This window comes from Salmo trutta, chromosome 8 (assembly GCF_901001165.1).
Source record: "Salmo trutta chromosome 8, fSalTru1.1, whole genome shotgun sequence".
NCBI lineage: Eukaryota > Metazoa > Chordata > Actinopteri > Salmoniformes > Salmonidae > Salmo > Salmo trutta.
The window spans coordinates 440500-456648 of NC_042964.1; the positions used below are offsets into that span (position 1 = coordinate 440500).

The window sequence follows — 16149 nt, forward strand, 5'->3', positions numbered from 1 at the left end:
TAGGGGGATATAACTAGTACTGTCTGGTATAGGGGGATATAACTAGTAGTGTCTGGTATAGGGGGATATAACTAGTAGTGTCTGGTATAGGGGGATATAATAGTAGTGTCTGGTATAGGGGGATATAACTAGTAGTGTCTGGTATAGGGGGATATACTAGTAGTGTCTGGTATAGGGGGATATAACTAGTAGTGTCTGGTATAGGGGGATATAACTAGTAGTGTCTGGTATAGGGGATATAACTAGTAGTGTCTGGTATAGGGGGATGTATGGCCATCCCAATCCCACCAATGATAGATCAGCCTTCACTATTGAACACTCCCCCATACTCTTAAACCACGCCCCAGACCTTATAAGCCAATCAGTCAGAGTCCGTCCCCTGTATCGTTTCCACACAGACTCTGACGTCAATGGCTCAGTGACAATGAAACAGAGTTAAGCGTTTGGGTTTGACTACGCCTGTTGCTTAGCGATGCTCAGCGGTCCGAGACATCTTTCCGCCAGCGTAACGTGGGGCAGGGGAAACAGGAAGTTAGATTGATAACGCCGTATCCCTGACAACCAGGAACGTCCTCTCGCTCCGTGAAGAGCTGGCCACGCAGGGTGTGTATTGGGCGGCTGTAGGGGGGTCTGTAGGGGGGGTCTGTGGGGGGGGCTGTAGGGGGGGCTGTAGGGGGGGGCTGTAGGGGGGCTGTAGGGGGGGGGCTGTAGGGGGGGCTGTAGGGGCGGCTGTAGGAGGGGCTGTAGGGGCGGCTGTAGGGGGGGCTGTAGGGGGGGCTGTAGGGGGGTCTGTAGGGTGGGGCTGTAGGGGCGGCTGTAGGGGGGGCTGTAGGGGGGTCTGTAGGGGGGGCTGTAGGGGGGGTTTGTTGTGGGGGGGCTGTAGGGGGGGCTGTAGGGGGGGCTGTAGGGGGCGGCTGTAGGGGGGGCTGTAGGGGGGGGCTGTAGGGGGGCTGTAGGGGGGTCTGTAGGGGGGGCTGTAGGGGGGGGCTGTAGGGGGGGGGCTGTAGGGGGGGGCTGTAGGGGCGGCTTTAGGGGGGGCTGTAGGGGGGGCTGTAGGGGGGTCTGTAGGGTGGGGCTGTAGGGGCGGCTGTAGGGGGGGCTGTAGGGGGGGGGTCTGTAGGGGGGCTGTAGGGGCTGTAGGGGCGGCTGTAGGGGGGCTGTAGGGGGGCTGTAGGGGGGCTGTAGGGGGGGCTGTAGGGGGTCTGTAGGGGGGGCTGTAGGGGGGGTTTGTTGTGGGGGGGCTGTAGGGGGGGCTGTAGGGGGGGCTGTATGGGGGGGCTGTAGGGGGGGGCTGTAGGGGGGCTGTTAGGGGGGTCTGTAGGGGGGGCTGTAGGGGGGGGCTGTAGGGGGGGGGCTGTAGGGGGGGGCTGTAGGGGCGGCTTTAGGGGGGCTGTAGGGGGGGGCTGTAGGGGGGTCTGTAGGGTGGGGCTGTAGGGGCGGCTGTAGGGGGGGCTGTAGGGGGGGCGGTAGGGGGGGGCTGTAGGGGGGTTTGTTGTGGGGGGGCTGTAGGGGGGGCTGTAGGGGGGGCTGTAGGGGGTGCTGTAGGGGGGGCTGTAGGGGGGGCTGTAGGGGGGCTGTAGGGGGGGCTGTAGGGGGGGCTGTGGGGGGGCTGTAGGGGGGGCTGTAGGGGGGGGCTGTAGGGGGGGCTGTAGGGGCGGGTCTGTAGGGGGGGGCTGTAGGGGGGGGCTGTAGGGGGGGTCTGTAGGGGGGGGGCTGTAGGGGGGGGCTGTAGGGGGGGTCTGTAGGGGGGGCTGTAGGGGGGGCTGTAAGGGGGGCTGTAGGGGGGGGCTGTAGGGGGGGCTGTAAGGGGGGGCTGTAGGGGGGGGCTGTAAGGGGGGGGCTGTAGGGGGGGCTGTAGGGGGGGGCTGTAAGGGGGGGCTGTAAGGGGGGGCTGTAGGGGGGGGCTGTAAGGGGGCTGTAGGGGGGGGCTGTAGGGGGGGTCTGTAAGGGGGTCTGTAGGGGGGGCTGTAGGGGGGGGCTGTAGGGGGGGTCTGTAGGGGGGGGCTGTAGGGGGGGGCTGTAGGGGGGGTTTGTTGTGGGGGGGCTGTAGGGGGGGCTGTAGGGGGGGGTCTGTAGGGGGGGTCGTAAGAAGATGGATGAAGTCATTCTGACAGTGCAAGTAGAAGGGGAGGAGACGAGTTAAAAAATGATTTTTAAGCTTTGAGAAAACTGTGACGTGGATTGTGTGTGTGTGCCATTCAGAGGGTGAATGGGAAAGACTAAATATTTAAGTGCCTTTGAACGGGGTATGGTAGTAAGTGCCAGGCGCACCAGTTTGTGTCAAGAATTGCAATGCTGCTGGGTTTTTCACGTTCAACAGTTTCCTGTGTGTATCAAGAATGGTCCTCCACCCAAAGGACATCCAGCCAACTGGACACAACTGTAGGAAGCACTGGAGTCAACATGAGCCAGCATCCCTGGAGTCAACATGGACCAGCATCCCTGAAGTCAACATGGGCCAGCATCCCTGGAGTCAACATGGACCAGCATCCCTGGAGTCAACATGGACCAGCATCCCTGGAGTCAACATGGGCCAGCATCCCTGGAGTCCACATGGACCAGCATCCCTGGAGTCCACATGGGCCAGCATCCCTGGAGTCAACATGGGCCAGCATCCCTGGAGTCAACATGGACCAGCATCCCTGGAGTCAACATGGACCAGCATCCCTGGAGTCAACATGGGCCAGCATCCCTGGAGTCAACAAGACTCTAATGTGTGTGTGTGTGTGTGTGTGTGTGTGTGTGTGTGTGTGTGTGTGTGTGTGTGTGTGTGTGTGTGTGTGTGTGTGTGTGTGTGTGTGTGTGTGTGAGTCTGTAGTTCACAGGGTGTGTGTTCTACCAGGGTGTGTGTTCTACCAGGGGGTGTGTTCTCCCAGGGTGTGTGTTCTACCAGGGTGTGTGTTCTACCAGGGTGTGTGTTCTACCAGGGAAAGGGTGTGTGTGCTACCAGGGGGTGTGTTCTCCCAGGGTGTGTGTTCTACCAGGGTGTGTGTTCTACCAGGGTGTGTGTTCTACCAGGGACAGGGTGTGTGTTCTCCCAGGGTGTGTGTTCTACCAGGGTGTGTGTTCTACCAGGGTGTGTGTTCTCCCAGGGTGTGTGTTCTACCAGGGACAGGGTGTGTGTTCTACCAGGGTGTGTGTTCTACCAGGGTGTGTGTTCTACCAGGATGTGTGTTCTACCAGGGTGTGTGTTCTCCCAGGGTGTGTGTTCTCCCAGGGTGTGTGTTCTACCAGGGTGTGTGTTCTACCAGGGTGTGTGTTCTACCAGGGTGTGTGTTCTCCCAGGGTGTGTGTTCTACCAGGGTGTGTGTTCTCCCAGGGTGTGTGTTCTACCAGGGTGTGTGTTCTACCAGGGACAGGGTGTGTGTTCTACCAGGGTGTGTGTTCTCCCAGGGTGTGTGTTCTCCCAGGGTGTGTGTTCTACCAGGGTGTGTGTTCTATCAGGGTGTGTGTTCTCCCAGGGTGTGTGTTCTACCAGGGTGTGTGTTCTACCAGGGTGTGTGTTCTCCCAGGGTGTGTGTTCTACCAGGGTGTGTGTTCTACCAGGGTGTGTGTTCTACCAGTGACAGGGTGTGTGTTCTCCCAGGGTGTGTGTTCTACCAGGGTGTGTGTTCTACCAGGGGGTGTGTTTTACCAGGGTGTGTGTTCTACCAGGGTGTGTGTTCTACCAGGGACAGGGTGTGTGTTCTACCAGGGACAGGGTGTGTGTTCTACCAGAGACAGGGTGTGTGTTCTCCCAGGGTGTGTGTTCTACCAGGGTGTGTGTTCTACCAGGGTGTGTGTTCTCCCAGGGTGTGTGTTCTACCAGGGTGTGTGTTCTCCCAGGGTGTGTGTTCTACCAGGGTGTGTGTTCTACCAGGGACAGGGTGTGTGTTCTACCAGGGTGTGTGTTCTACCAGGGTGTGTGTTCTCCCAGGGTGTGTGTTCTCCCAGGGTGTGTGTTCTACCAGGGTGTGTGTTCTACCAGGGTGTGTTTTCTACCAGGGTGTTGTTCTACCAGGGTGTGTGTTCTACCAGGGAAAGGGTGTGTGTGCTACCAGGGGGTGTGTTCTCCCAGGGTGTGTGTTCTACCAGGGTGTGTTCTACCAGGGACAGGGTGTGTGTTCTCCCAGGGTGTGTGTTCTCCCAGGGTGTGTGTTCTACCAGGGACAGGGTGTGTGTTCTACCAGGGTGTGTGTTCTACCAGGGTGTGTGTTCTCCCAGGGTGTGTGTTCTCCCAGGGTGTGTGTTCTATCAGGGTGTGTGTTCTACCAGGGTGTGTGTTCTACCAGGGTGCAGTGTGCGTCAGAGGTGCGTAGTAGGGTACTGATCCAGACACACACACGCACGCACGCACGCACGCACTCACACACACACACACACACACACACACACACACACACACACACACACACACACACACACACACACACACACACACACACACACACACACACACACACACACACACACACACACACACTGTGAGACGGCTCATCCATCACCAGGTCTGGGGCTAACGAGGGGTAAAGTGTTTATTACCCCCCAGATCGTCTTTGTGTCTCTTAGACAAAACTACACCCCTTCACACATACACACACACACACACACACACACACACCCTCCTCTCCATCCCCACAGTCTCCCCCATTCAGTAAGGTCCTCTGACGTCATCACCGACGCAAGCAAAACACACACACACACACACACACACACACACACACACACACACACACACACACACACACACACACACACACACACACACACACACACACACACACACACACGTGTTCCAAGCACACAGCCTCAGTCTGAGTTGAACTGGTGGGTTATAGTCTAGTAGAGCGTATTGAAACTAGGCCGGAGGTAGAAAGGCCTGTTTCTATTTTAGCTTGTATTAAACTGTTTACTGCAGAGATACACACTCCTTAACCCCTACAAACCTCTGAGTCAAACAAGACAGTCTCTCTCTCTCTCGCTCTCTCTATCCATCTCTCTTTCTTTCTCTCTCCCTCCATCTCCCCTCTCGTTCTCTGTCTCTCTCTATCCATCTCTCTTTCTTTCTCTCTCCCTCCATCTCCCCTCTCGTTCTCTGTCTCTCTCTATCCATCTCTCTTTCTCTCTCCCCGCTCGTTCTCTCTGTCTCTCTCTCTCTCTATCCATCTCTCTTTCTCTCTCCCTCCATCTACCCGCTCGTTCTCTCTGTCTCTCTCTTTCTCTCTCCCCGCTCGTTCTCTCTGTCTCTCTCTCTCTCTATCCATCTCTCTTTCTCTCTCCCTCCATCTACCCGCTCGTTCTCTCTGTCTCTCTCTTTCTCTCTCCCCGCTCATTCTCTCTGTCTCTCTCTCTCCCTCTCCCTTTCTCTCTCCCTCCATCTCCCCGTTCTCTCTCTCTCTACATTAGGGGTCTCACCTATCCTATCACCATGGTGACCGCAGTGTGTGTGTGTGTGTGTAACCCTGTGGCCACTCCCCCTCAGGAGGAAATAATTCCGCAGACGACCGCGTTTCCCGGGGAACACTTTACGATGGGGCGGAACCAAGAAGGTCCGGGGTCACCGGGGCTTAGAGGGTGTGTTTATAGATGCTTCTCCTACTGAGAGGTTTGTAGTGAACTCTGTCTTTATTAGGGTCAGAACCCAGGACGGACAGAAGAGAAAGGAGAGGTGCTGAGTGTTGTCCCGGGCCAGGATGGCCCATAGGGCAGGTAAGGAGCCCACCTCCTGTTCCTGTAGAGAGACAGCTTGATGTACAGGACACCCCCTGGACAGGACACTAGTCTATCTCCTGTTTCTGTAGTGAGACAGCTTGATGTACAGGACACCCCCTGGACAGGACACTAGTCTACCTCCTGTTTCTGTAGAGAGACAGCTTGATGGACAGGACACTAGTCTACCTCCTGTTTCTGTAGAGACAGCTTGATGTACAGGACACCCCCTGGACAGGACACTAGTCTACCTCCTGTTTCTGTAGTGAGACAGCTTGATGTACCAGGACACCCCCTGGACAGGACACTAGTCTATCTCCTGTTTCTGTAGTGAGACAGCTTGATGTACCAGGACACCCCCTGGACAGGACACTAGTCTACCTCCTGTTTCTGTAGAGAGACAGCTTGATGTACAGGGCACTAGTCTACCTCCTGGCTTGATGTACAGGACACCCCTGGACAGGACACTAGTCTATCTCCTGTTTCTGTAGAGAGACAGATTGATGTACAGGACACACCCTGGACAGGACACTAGTCTACCTCCTGTTTCTGTAGTGAGACAGCTTGATGTACAGGGTACCCCGTGGACAGGACACTAGTCTATCTCCTGTTTCTGTAGAGAGACAGCTTGATGTACAGGACACCCCCTGGACAGGACACTAGTCTATCTCCTGTTTCTGTAGTGAGACAGCTTGATGTACCAGGACACCCCCTGGACAGGACACTAGTCTATCTCCTGTTTCTGTAGTGAGACAGCTTGATGTACCAGGACACCCCCTGGACAGGACACTAGTCTACCTCCTGTTTCTGTAGAGAGACAGCTTGATGTACAGGGCACTAGTCTACCTCCTGTTTCTGTAGTGAGACAGCTTGATGTACCAGGACACCCCCTGGACAGGACACTAGTCCACCTCATGTTTCTGTAGAGAGACAGCTTGATGTACAGGACACCCCCTGGACAGGACACTAGTCTCCTGTTTCTGTATGGGCCTGTCCACGGACCTGTTAACAGCCCATAATGTAAAGGATGTAGCCTAGGTAACAGTGGTGACCTGTTAACAGCCCATAATGTTAAGGATGTAGCCTAGGTAACAGTGGTGAAGGGGTGTGTAGTGTCGTTTAGGGGTTCCCCGTCTCCAGGGGTAACGCAGCAGAATGTGTGACATCACAGCGTTCCTGTTTATAATGTAAGCCCTGCTCGGGTCACAGCCAGACACATCCTGACTCTACAGGATAAAGAAGAGAGCTTAGACAAACCAAGAAAACAACTACAAAACAACATTAAAGGAACCTAAAGACAACTTTAAAACAACTTTAAAGGAACCTAAAAGACAACTTTAAAACAACTTTTAGGAAACAATAACTGGTTTGATTACAACTCGAAGAGACAAGGAATTGTTTTTCCTACAGATTCCACTCCGTATTATTATTATTCACACTCCTGAAGAACAATATCATTTATTATTTCTTCTCAAACAAAGATGGCTGCTTCATCTTCATCTTCTCCTTCCACCTTTACCCTTCTTCTCTTCCTCATCCTCCTCTCCTCTCCGTCACTGAGTGTGGAGTCTCGACTCTCGTCCCAACCCTCGCCCCGACCGTCACCTCGGAAACACGACACACAGGTAAGCGAGGTGCCTTCATCAACACCCGAGGGTTCGTCTTCACAAAGAGGGGATCTGATCCTAATCTGAGACGCTTTGTGAAGACGGACCCAGGGAGTATGTCCCAGTGTTGTGTTAAGTTATACTGCCTCATGTTGGTTCAAGGCCAGACAACACTACAGGACCTTAGTAGAGCTGAGAGGGACAGAGAGGACGCTGGGGGATACATGTCCTTTACAGTGGAGTTGTTTGAGAACCAGATGAGATGCCAGGGGGGACAGAGACAGAGAGGACGCTGGGGGATACATGTCCTTTACAGTGGAGGTGTTTGAGAACCAGATGAGATGCCAGGGGGGACAGAGACAGAGAGGACGCTGGGGGATACATGTCCTTTACAGTGGAGGTGTTTGAGAACCAGATGAGATGCCAGGGGGGACAGCGGGTCAGCGACAGAGAGGACGCTGGGGGATACATGTCCTTTACAGTGGAGTTGTTTGAGAACCAGATGAGATGCCAGGGGGGACAGAGACAGAGAGGACGCTGGGGGATACATGTCCTTTACAGTGGAGGTGTTTGAGAACCAGATGAGATGCCAGGGGGGACAGAGACAGAGAGGACGCTGGGGGATACATGTCCTTTACAGTGGAGGTGTTTGAGAACCAGATGAGATGCCAGGGGGGGACAGCGGGTCAGCGACAGAGAGGACGCTGGGGGATACATGTCCTTTACAGTGGAGTTGTTTGAGAACCAGATGAGATGCCAGGGGGGACAGAGACAGAGAGGACGCTGGGGGATACATGTCCTTTACAGTGGAGGTGTTTGAGAACCAGATGAGATGCCAGGGGGGGACAGCGGGTCAGCGACAGAGAGGACGCTGGGGGATACATGTCCTTTACAGTGGAGGTGTTTGAGAACCAGATGAGATGCCAGGGGGGGACAGCGGGTCAGCGACAGAGAGGACGCTGGGGGATACATGTCCTTTACAGTGGAGGTGTTTGAGAACCAGATGAGATGCCAGGGGGGGACAGCGGGTCAGCGAGAGAGAGACTCATTTTTACAGTGGTGGAAAAAGTACCCAAATGTCATACTTGAGTAAAAGTATAGATACCTTAATAGAAAATTACTCAAGTAAAAGTGAAAGTCACCCAGTAAAATACTACTTGAGTTAAAGTCTAAAAGTATTTGGTTTTAAATATACTGAAGTATCAACAGTCAAAGTATAAATCATTTCAAATTCCTTATATAAAGCAAAGTAGACGATTGTCTTGTTTTCTTATTTACAGAAAGCCAGGGACATGCTCCAACACTCAGATATCATTTACAAACGAAGCATGTGTTTAGGGAGTCCTCCAGATCAGAGGCAGTAGGGATGACCAGGGATGTTCTCTGTTTAGTGAGTCCTCCAGATCAGAGGCAGTAGGGATGACCAGGGATATTCTCTGTTTAGGGAGTCCTCCAGATCAGAGGCAGTAGGGATGACCAGGGATGTTCTCTGTTTAGTGAGTCCTCCAGATCAGAGGCAGTAGGGATGACCAGGGATGTTCTCTGTTTAGTGTGTCCTCCAGATCAGAGGCAGTAGGGATGACCAGGGATGTTCTCTGTTTAGGGAGTCCTCCAGATCAGAGGCAGTAGGGATGACCAGGGATGTTCTCTGTGAGTGACTTGGAGCATTTTCCTTTCCTGTTAAGCATTTGAAAGGTAACCAGGACTTTTGGATGTATGGAGTAAAAAGTACATTATTTTCTTTAGGAATGTAGCGAAGTAAAAGTTGTCAAAAATATAAATAGTAAAGTAAAGATACCCCAAAAAGTATAACTTAAGTAGTACTTTAAAAGTATTTTTACTTAAGCACTTTACACCACTGTTCATTTATCAATATTATACTGAAGAAAAATATAAATGCAACATGCAAACAATTTTAAAGATTTTATTGAGTTACAGTTCATATAAGAAAATCAGTAAATTGAAATAAATTCATTAGGTCCTAATCTATGGATTACACATGACTGAGAATACAGATATGCATCTGTTGGTCACAGATACCTAATAAAAGGTAGGACATAACCAGTGATGAATACCAATTGTTCTCAGCTTCAGCAGGACATAACCAGTGATGAATACCAATTGTTCTCAGCTTCAGCAGGACATAACCAGTGATGAATACCAATTGTTCTCAGCTTCAGCAGGACATAACCAGTGATGAATACCAATTGTTCTCAGCTTCAGTGCTAGTGCACAACCTTGGCTATTTGCATTGTGAAACGGCCCTAATTATGGTAAAACAAATCATCCCTTTAAATCCTGTGGTAAACAACTGCGTGCCATGAAATACGGCATTGGCAAAAAAAAGCTAAAAAAACAACTTTTCCAAAACTGAAATAGGGGTGCTAGTGTCAAAGGTTGAGTGCAACCAAAAGGTTTTATTTGATTGGCTCAGTTGTGACTTGTCCAGTAAAAATAAAAACATACTGGAGCTACAAAGACCGGACCATTAGGACAATTCAAGTTGCTTTAGCAATGGCAAATATACTTCAAATGAGTACACTCACCAGTCATCCATCCATTCTCACCATCCATTCTCATCAGTCATCCATCCATCCTCACCAGTCATCCATCCATCCTCACCAGTCATCCATCCATCCTCACCAGTAATCCATCCATCCTCACCAGTCATCCATCCATCCTCACCAGTAATCCATCCATCCTCACCAGTCATCCATCCATCCTCACCAGTCATCCATCCATCCTCACCAGTCATCCATCCATCCATTCTCACCAGTCATCCATCCATCCATCCTCACCAATCATCCATCCATCCTCACCAATCATCCCTCCTCACCAGTCATCTATCCATCCATCCTCACCAGTCATCTATCCATCCATCCTCACCAGTCATCCATCCATCCTCACCAGTCATCCATCCATCCATTCACACCAATCATCCATCCATCCTCACCAATCATCCCTCCTCACCAGTCATCTATCCATCCCTCCTCACCAGTCATCTATCCATCCATCCTCACCAGTCATCCATCCATCCTCACCAGTCATCATCCATCCATCCATACTCACCAGTCACCCATCCATCCATCCATCCTCACCAGTCATCCATCCATCCTCACCAGTCATCCATCCGTTCTCACCAGTCATCATCCATCCATTCTCACCAGTCATCCATCCATCCTCACCAGTCATCCATCCCTCACCAGTCATCCATCCATCCTCACCAGTCATCCATCCATCCTCACCAGTCACCCATCCATCCATCCATCTTCACCAGTCATCCATCCATCCTCACCAGTCATCCATCCGTTCTTACCAGTCATCCATCCGTTCTCACCAGTCATCCATCCATCCTCACCAGTCATCCATCCATCCTCACCAGTCATCCATCCATCCTCACCAGTCATCCATCCATCCATCCATCCTCACCAGTCATCCATCCATTCTCACCAGTCATCCAGCCATCCATCCTCACCAGTCATCCATCCATTCTCACCAGTCATCCATCATCCATCCTCACCAGTCATCCATCTATCCATCCTCAACAGTCATCATTCATCCATCCATCCTCACCAGTCATCCATCCATCCTCACCAGTAATCCATCCATCCTCACCAGTCATCCATCCATCCTCACCAGTCATCCATCCCTCCTCACCAGTCATCCATCCATCCTCACCAGTCATCCATCCATCCATTCTCACCAGTCATCCATCCATCCTCACCAGTCATCATTCATCCATCCATCCTCACCAGTCATCCATCCATCCATCGTCACCAGTCATCCATCCATCCATCCTCACCAGTCATCCATCCATCCATCCTCACCAGTCATCCATCCCTCCTCACCAGTCATCATCCATCCATTCTCACCAGTCATCCATCCATCCATCCTCACCAGTCATCCATCCATCCATCCTCACCAGTCATCCATCCATCCAGTTTCGCCAGGCATCCATCCCTCCTCACCAGTCATCATCCATCCCTCCTCACCAGTCATCCATCCATCCATCCTCACCAGTCATCCATCCATCCATTCTCACCAGTCATCCATCCATCCTCACCAGTCATCCATCCATCCATCCTCACCAGTCATCCATCCCTCCTCACCAGTCATCATCCATCCATCCTCACCAGTCATCCATCCATCCATCCTCACCAGTCATCCATCCATCCAGTTTCGCCTGGCCACCTCATTCAGCAGTCCTTTAATCATGGAACACAAAGCATAACCAATCACCTGGCCAACAATAGCCTTTTCTGTTCACATAGTTGGACTGGTTTTGGTTTGGTGCTTTTATGGCGATGTGGGGGCAGTCTATTGCCCTGTTCCCATTTAGGAACCCATTGGTGGCAAAGAAACCCCTCCTGGATTCAATCTGTTATGGAAACGATGTGTTACTGTTCATTTAGCTGATGATTGCATACAAAACATCAACTCATCGAGGGATGTGAGACGCTGAAATGCAAGCCCGTTGCCAAAAACCAGAGGACGTTCACCAGAATGGCATGCGTTTGCCTTTCTAAAGTCCTATAATGGAAATTACACTGTAGCTGATGAGCCGGTCTTCAGGCTTCAGTCTTTAAACCACTTTCTGCAACAACAAAAAAGTCCCACGTCTCTAAAAACGCGATCTCTGCGAAATGCACAGTGTGCCAAATCTTCCAACCAATCAAATGTATTTATAAAGCCCTTCTTACATCAGCTGATTTCTCAAAGTGCTGTACAGAAACCCAGCCTAAAACCCCAAACAGCAAGCAATGCAGGTGTAGAAGCACGGTGGCTAGGAAAAACTCCCTAGAAAGGCCAGAACCTAGGAAGAAACCTAGAGAGGAACCAGGCTATGAGGGGTGGCCAGTCCTCTTCTGGCTGTACTGGGTAGAGAGGAACCAGGCTCTGAGGGGTGACCAGTCCTCTTCTGGCTGTACTGGGTAGACCAGAGGAACCAGGCTCTGAGGGGTGACCAGTCCTCTACTGGCTGTACTGGTAGAGAGGAACCAGGCTCTGAGGGGTGACCAGTCCTCTTCTGGCTGTACTGGGTAGACCAGAGGAACCAGGCTCTGAGGGGTGGCCAGTCCTCTTCTGGCTGTACTGGGTAGAGAGGAACCAGGCTCTGAGGGGTGACCAGTCCTCTTCTGGCTGTACTGGGTAGAGAGGAACCAGGCTCTGAGGGGTGACCAGTCCTCTTCTGGCTGTACTGGGTAGACCAGAGGAACCAGGCTCTGAGGGGTGGCCAGTCCTCTACTGGCTGTACTGGGTAGAGAGGAACCAGGCTCTGAGGGGTGACCAGTCCTCTACTGGCTGTACTGGGTAGACCAGAGGAACCAGGCTCTGAGGGGTGGCCAGTCCTCTACTGGCTGTACTGGGTAGAGAGGAACCAGGCTCTGAGGGGTGACCAGTCCTCTTCTGGCTGTACTGGGTAGACCAGAAGAACCAGGCTCTGAGGGGTGGCCAGTCCTCTACTGGCTGTACTGGGTAGACCAGAGGAACCAGGCTCTGAGGGGTGACCAGTCCTCTACTGGCTGTACTGGGTAGACCAGAGGAACCAGGCTCTGAGGGGTGGCCAGTCCTCTACTGGCTGTACTGGGTAGAGAGGAACCAGGCTCTGAGGGGTGACCAGTCCTCTTCTGGCTGTACTGGGTAGACCAGAAGAACCAGGCTCTGAGGGGTGGCCAGTCCTCTACTGGCTGTACTGGGTAGAGAGGAACCAGGCTCTAAGGGGTGGCCAGTCCTCTACTGGCTGTACTGGGTAGACCAGAGGAACCAGGCTCTGAGGGGTGACCAGTCCTCTACTGGCTGTACTGGGTAGAGAGGAACCAGGCTCTGAGGGGTGACCAGTCCTCTTCTGGCTGTACTGGGTAGACCAGAGGAACCAGGCTCTGAGGGGTGACCAGTCCTCTACTGGCTGTACTGGGTAGAGAGGAACCAGGCTCTGAGGGGTGGCCAGTCCTCTTCTGGCTGTACTGGGTAGACCAGAGGAACCAGGCTCTGAGGGGTGACCAGTCCTCTTCTGGCTGTACTGGGTAGAGAGGAACCAGGCTCTGAGGGGTGGCCAGTCCTCTTCTGGCTGTACTGGGTAGACCAGAAGAACCAGGCTCTGAGGGGTGGCCAGTCCTCTTCTGGCTGTACTGGGTAGAGAGGAACCAGGCTCTGAGGGGTGGCCAGTCCTCTTCTGGCTGTGCCGGGTAGACCAGAGGAACCAGGCTCTGAGGGGTGACCAGTCCTCTACTGGCTGTACTGGGTAGAGAGGAACCAGGCTCTGAGGGGTGACCAATCCTCTACTGGCTGTACTGGGTAGAGAGGAACCAGGCTATGAGGGGTGGCCAGTCCTCTTCTGGCTGTGCCGGGTAGAGAGGAACCAGGCTCTGAGGGGTGACCAGTATAACATCAGCCTCACTCATTGGATTTCCATTATCTCAGTCGTTTATAGGATTTACACAATGGTTTACCTTTCACACGTACAGTACCTGTAATTTAACAAATGACTACTTTATATGAATTATTATCGTGACAAATGTGCTAACGCCCCTTCTCTCTCCCTCTTTCTCTCGCCCCCCCTTCCCCCTCTCTCACCCTCCCTCCTCTCTCCCTTCCCCTCCCCCTTCCCTCTCCCTCATCCCCCCTTTCCTCTCCCTCATCCCCCCTCCTCTCTCCCTTCCCCTCCCCCCTTCCTCCTACCCCCCTTCCCCTCTCTCACCCCCCCTTCCCCCTCTCTCACCCCCCCTCCTCTCTCCCTCCCCCTTTCCTCTCCCTCATCCCCCCTTTCCTCTCCCTCATCCCCCCTTTCCTCTCCCTCATCCCCCCTCCTCTCTCCCTTCCCCTCCCCCTTTCCTCTCCCTCATCCCCCCTTTCCTCTCCCTCATCCCCCCTCTTCTCTCCCTTCCCCTCCCCCCTTTCCTCTCCCTCATCCCCCCCTTCAGGTACTAGATAATCTCTTCAGCGCTCAGCTCCGCTCTCTGATCCTCAACCAACCAGACATCACCTCTGAAGGTTCCACTTCTGGCCCCTCCCATTCCTACCATCATCCCTCCCAGGGATTGGCTGGTCCCCGTATGGGGGCGAGTCCTGTGGTCCCCAGGTTGTTCCTAGACTTCCTGCGCCAACAGAGGATGTTCCGTGGGCGGAGCAGGAAGAGCGCCACCGCCAGGGGATGCTTCGGCATGAAGGTAGACCGCATCGGATCCATCAGCGGTCTGGGATGCTGATTGGACAACTGCCAGCGGCCTTGTGTTCTGATTGGCTATCTTTCACCCTACGGACGGATGGATGGATGGAACAGTCCCACCCCTTGATATCTAACCCCTGAACTCTGACCCTGTGTGACTGTAGAGGTCATCTCCCCAAACCCCACGTGACCTCTAGGTGTTCGGAGGATTCCATGTGAGAGCTGTTACTAATGACCTTTGACCTATAACCCCTGGCTCTGTTACAGCCAGTACAACTAACCTGTGGTGTGGGTGTGTGTGTGTGTATAATGTGTGTGTGTTAATATAATGTGGGTGTATAATGTGTGTGTGTGTGTGTGTATAATGTGTGTGTGTGTTTATATAATGTGGGTGTATAATGTGTGTGTGTGTGTGTGTGTGTGTATAATGTGTGTGTGTTTATATAATGTGGGTGTATAATGTGTGTGTGTGTGTGTGTGTATAATGCGTGTGTGTGTGTGTGTGTGTGTATAATGTGTGTGTGTGTGTGTGTGTGTGTGTGTGTGTGTGTATAATGTGTGTGTGTGTGTGTATAATGTGAGTGGGTGTGTGTGTTTATATAGTGTTGGTGTATAATGTGTGTGTGTGTGTGTGTGTGTATAATGTGTGTGTGTGTTTATATAGTGTGGGTGTATAATGTGTGTGTGTGTGTGTGTGTGTGTTTATATAGTGTGGGTGTATAATGTGTGTGTGTGTGTGTGTGTGTATAATGTGTGTGTGTGTTTATATAGTGTGGGTGTATAATGTGTGTGTGTGTGTGTGTGTTTATATAGTGTGGGTGTGTGTGTGTGTGTGTATAATGTGTGTGTGTGTGTGTGTGTTTATATAGTGTGGGTGTATAATGTGTGTGTGTGTGTGTGTGTGTATAATGTGTGTGTGTGTTTATATAGTGTGGGTGTATAATGTGTGTTATTCCACTGTATCCATGTATAACCTGACAGGCCTTCTGTTGTGTGAAACTGAGACCAACATGTGTCAAACATGTTTACACCTTCCCTTATTCCTTTTTGGTAACACGCTACCAGTAACATGTTATCATGGTATACCCTGTAACACGCTACCAGTAACATGTTATCATGGTATACCCTGTAACACGCTACCAGTAACATGTTATCATGGTATACCCTGTAACATGCTACCAGTAACATGTTATCATGGTATACCCTGTAACACGCTACCAGTAACATGTTATCATGGTATACCTTGTAACACGCTACCAGTAACATGTTATCATGGTATACCCTGTAACCCGCTACCAGTAACATGTTATCATGGTATACCCTGTAACACGCTACCAGTAACATGTTATCATGGTATACCCTGTAACACGCTACCAGTGACATGTTATCATGGTATACCCTGTAACACGCTACCAGTAACATGTTATCATCGTATACCCTGTAACACGCTACCAGTAACATGTTATCATGGTATACCCTGTAACACGCTACCAGTAACATGTTATCATGGTATACCTTGTAACACGCTACCAGTAACATGTTATCATGGTATACCCTGTAACACGCTACCAGTAACATGTTATCATGGTATACCCTGTAACACGCTACCAGTAACATGTTATCATGGTATACCCTGCAGGGGTATATGGATGACCTGCTGTGTGTTCTACTGTAATCTGTAACCCTGCA

The 16149-nt window shown here is 51.9% G+C and overlaps 2 protein-coding genes across 2 annotated transcripts; one reads left to right on the top strand and one right to left on the bottom strand.

Annotated features, from left to right (window-relative positions):
- Positions 1-476: 476 nt before the first annotated feature.
- LOC115199186 (proline-rich extensin-like protein EPR1) lies at positions 477-4630 on the bottom strand. The gene is given in 3 exon segments (XM_029761817.1): positions 477-1099; positions 1159-2107; positions 4601-4630. Coding segments are annotated over 3 exon segments (1602 nt in total).
- Positions 4631-6915: 2285 nt separating this feature from the next.
- Positions 6916-14820, top strand: nppcl2 (natriuretic peptide C-like 2). Its single transcript, XM_029759589.1, has 2 exons — positions 6916-7313; positions 14216-14820. The coding sequence occupies exons 1-2, from the start codon at positions 7170-7172 to the stop codon at positions 14498-14500; spliced, it is 429 nt and encodes a 142-aa protein (XP_029615449.1). The 5' UTR covers positions 6916-7169; the 3' UTR covers positions 14501-14820.
- Positions 14821-16149: the final 1329 nt, after the last annotated feature.

What these genes read in the sequence shown, in the direction of transcription:
- nppcl2 (XM_029759589.1), top strand. Translation starts at nt 7,170, where the DNA reads ATGGCTGCTTCATCTTCATCTTCTCCTTCCACCTTTACCCTTCTTCTC. An exon ending in CTCGGAAACACGACACACAG is followed by an intron (nt 7,314 to 14,215) that starts GTAAGCGAGGTG and finishes CCCCCCCTTCAG; the next exon opens with GTACTAGATAATCTCTTCAG.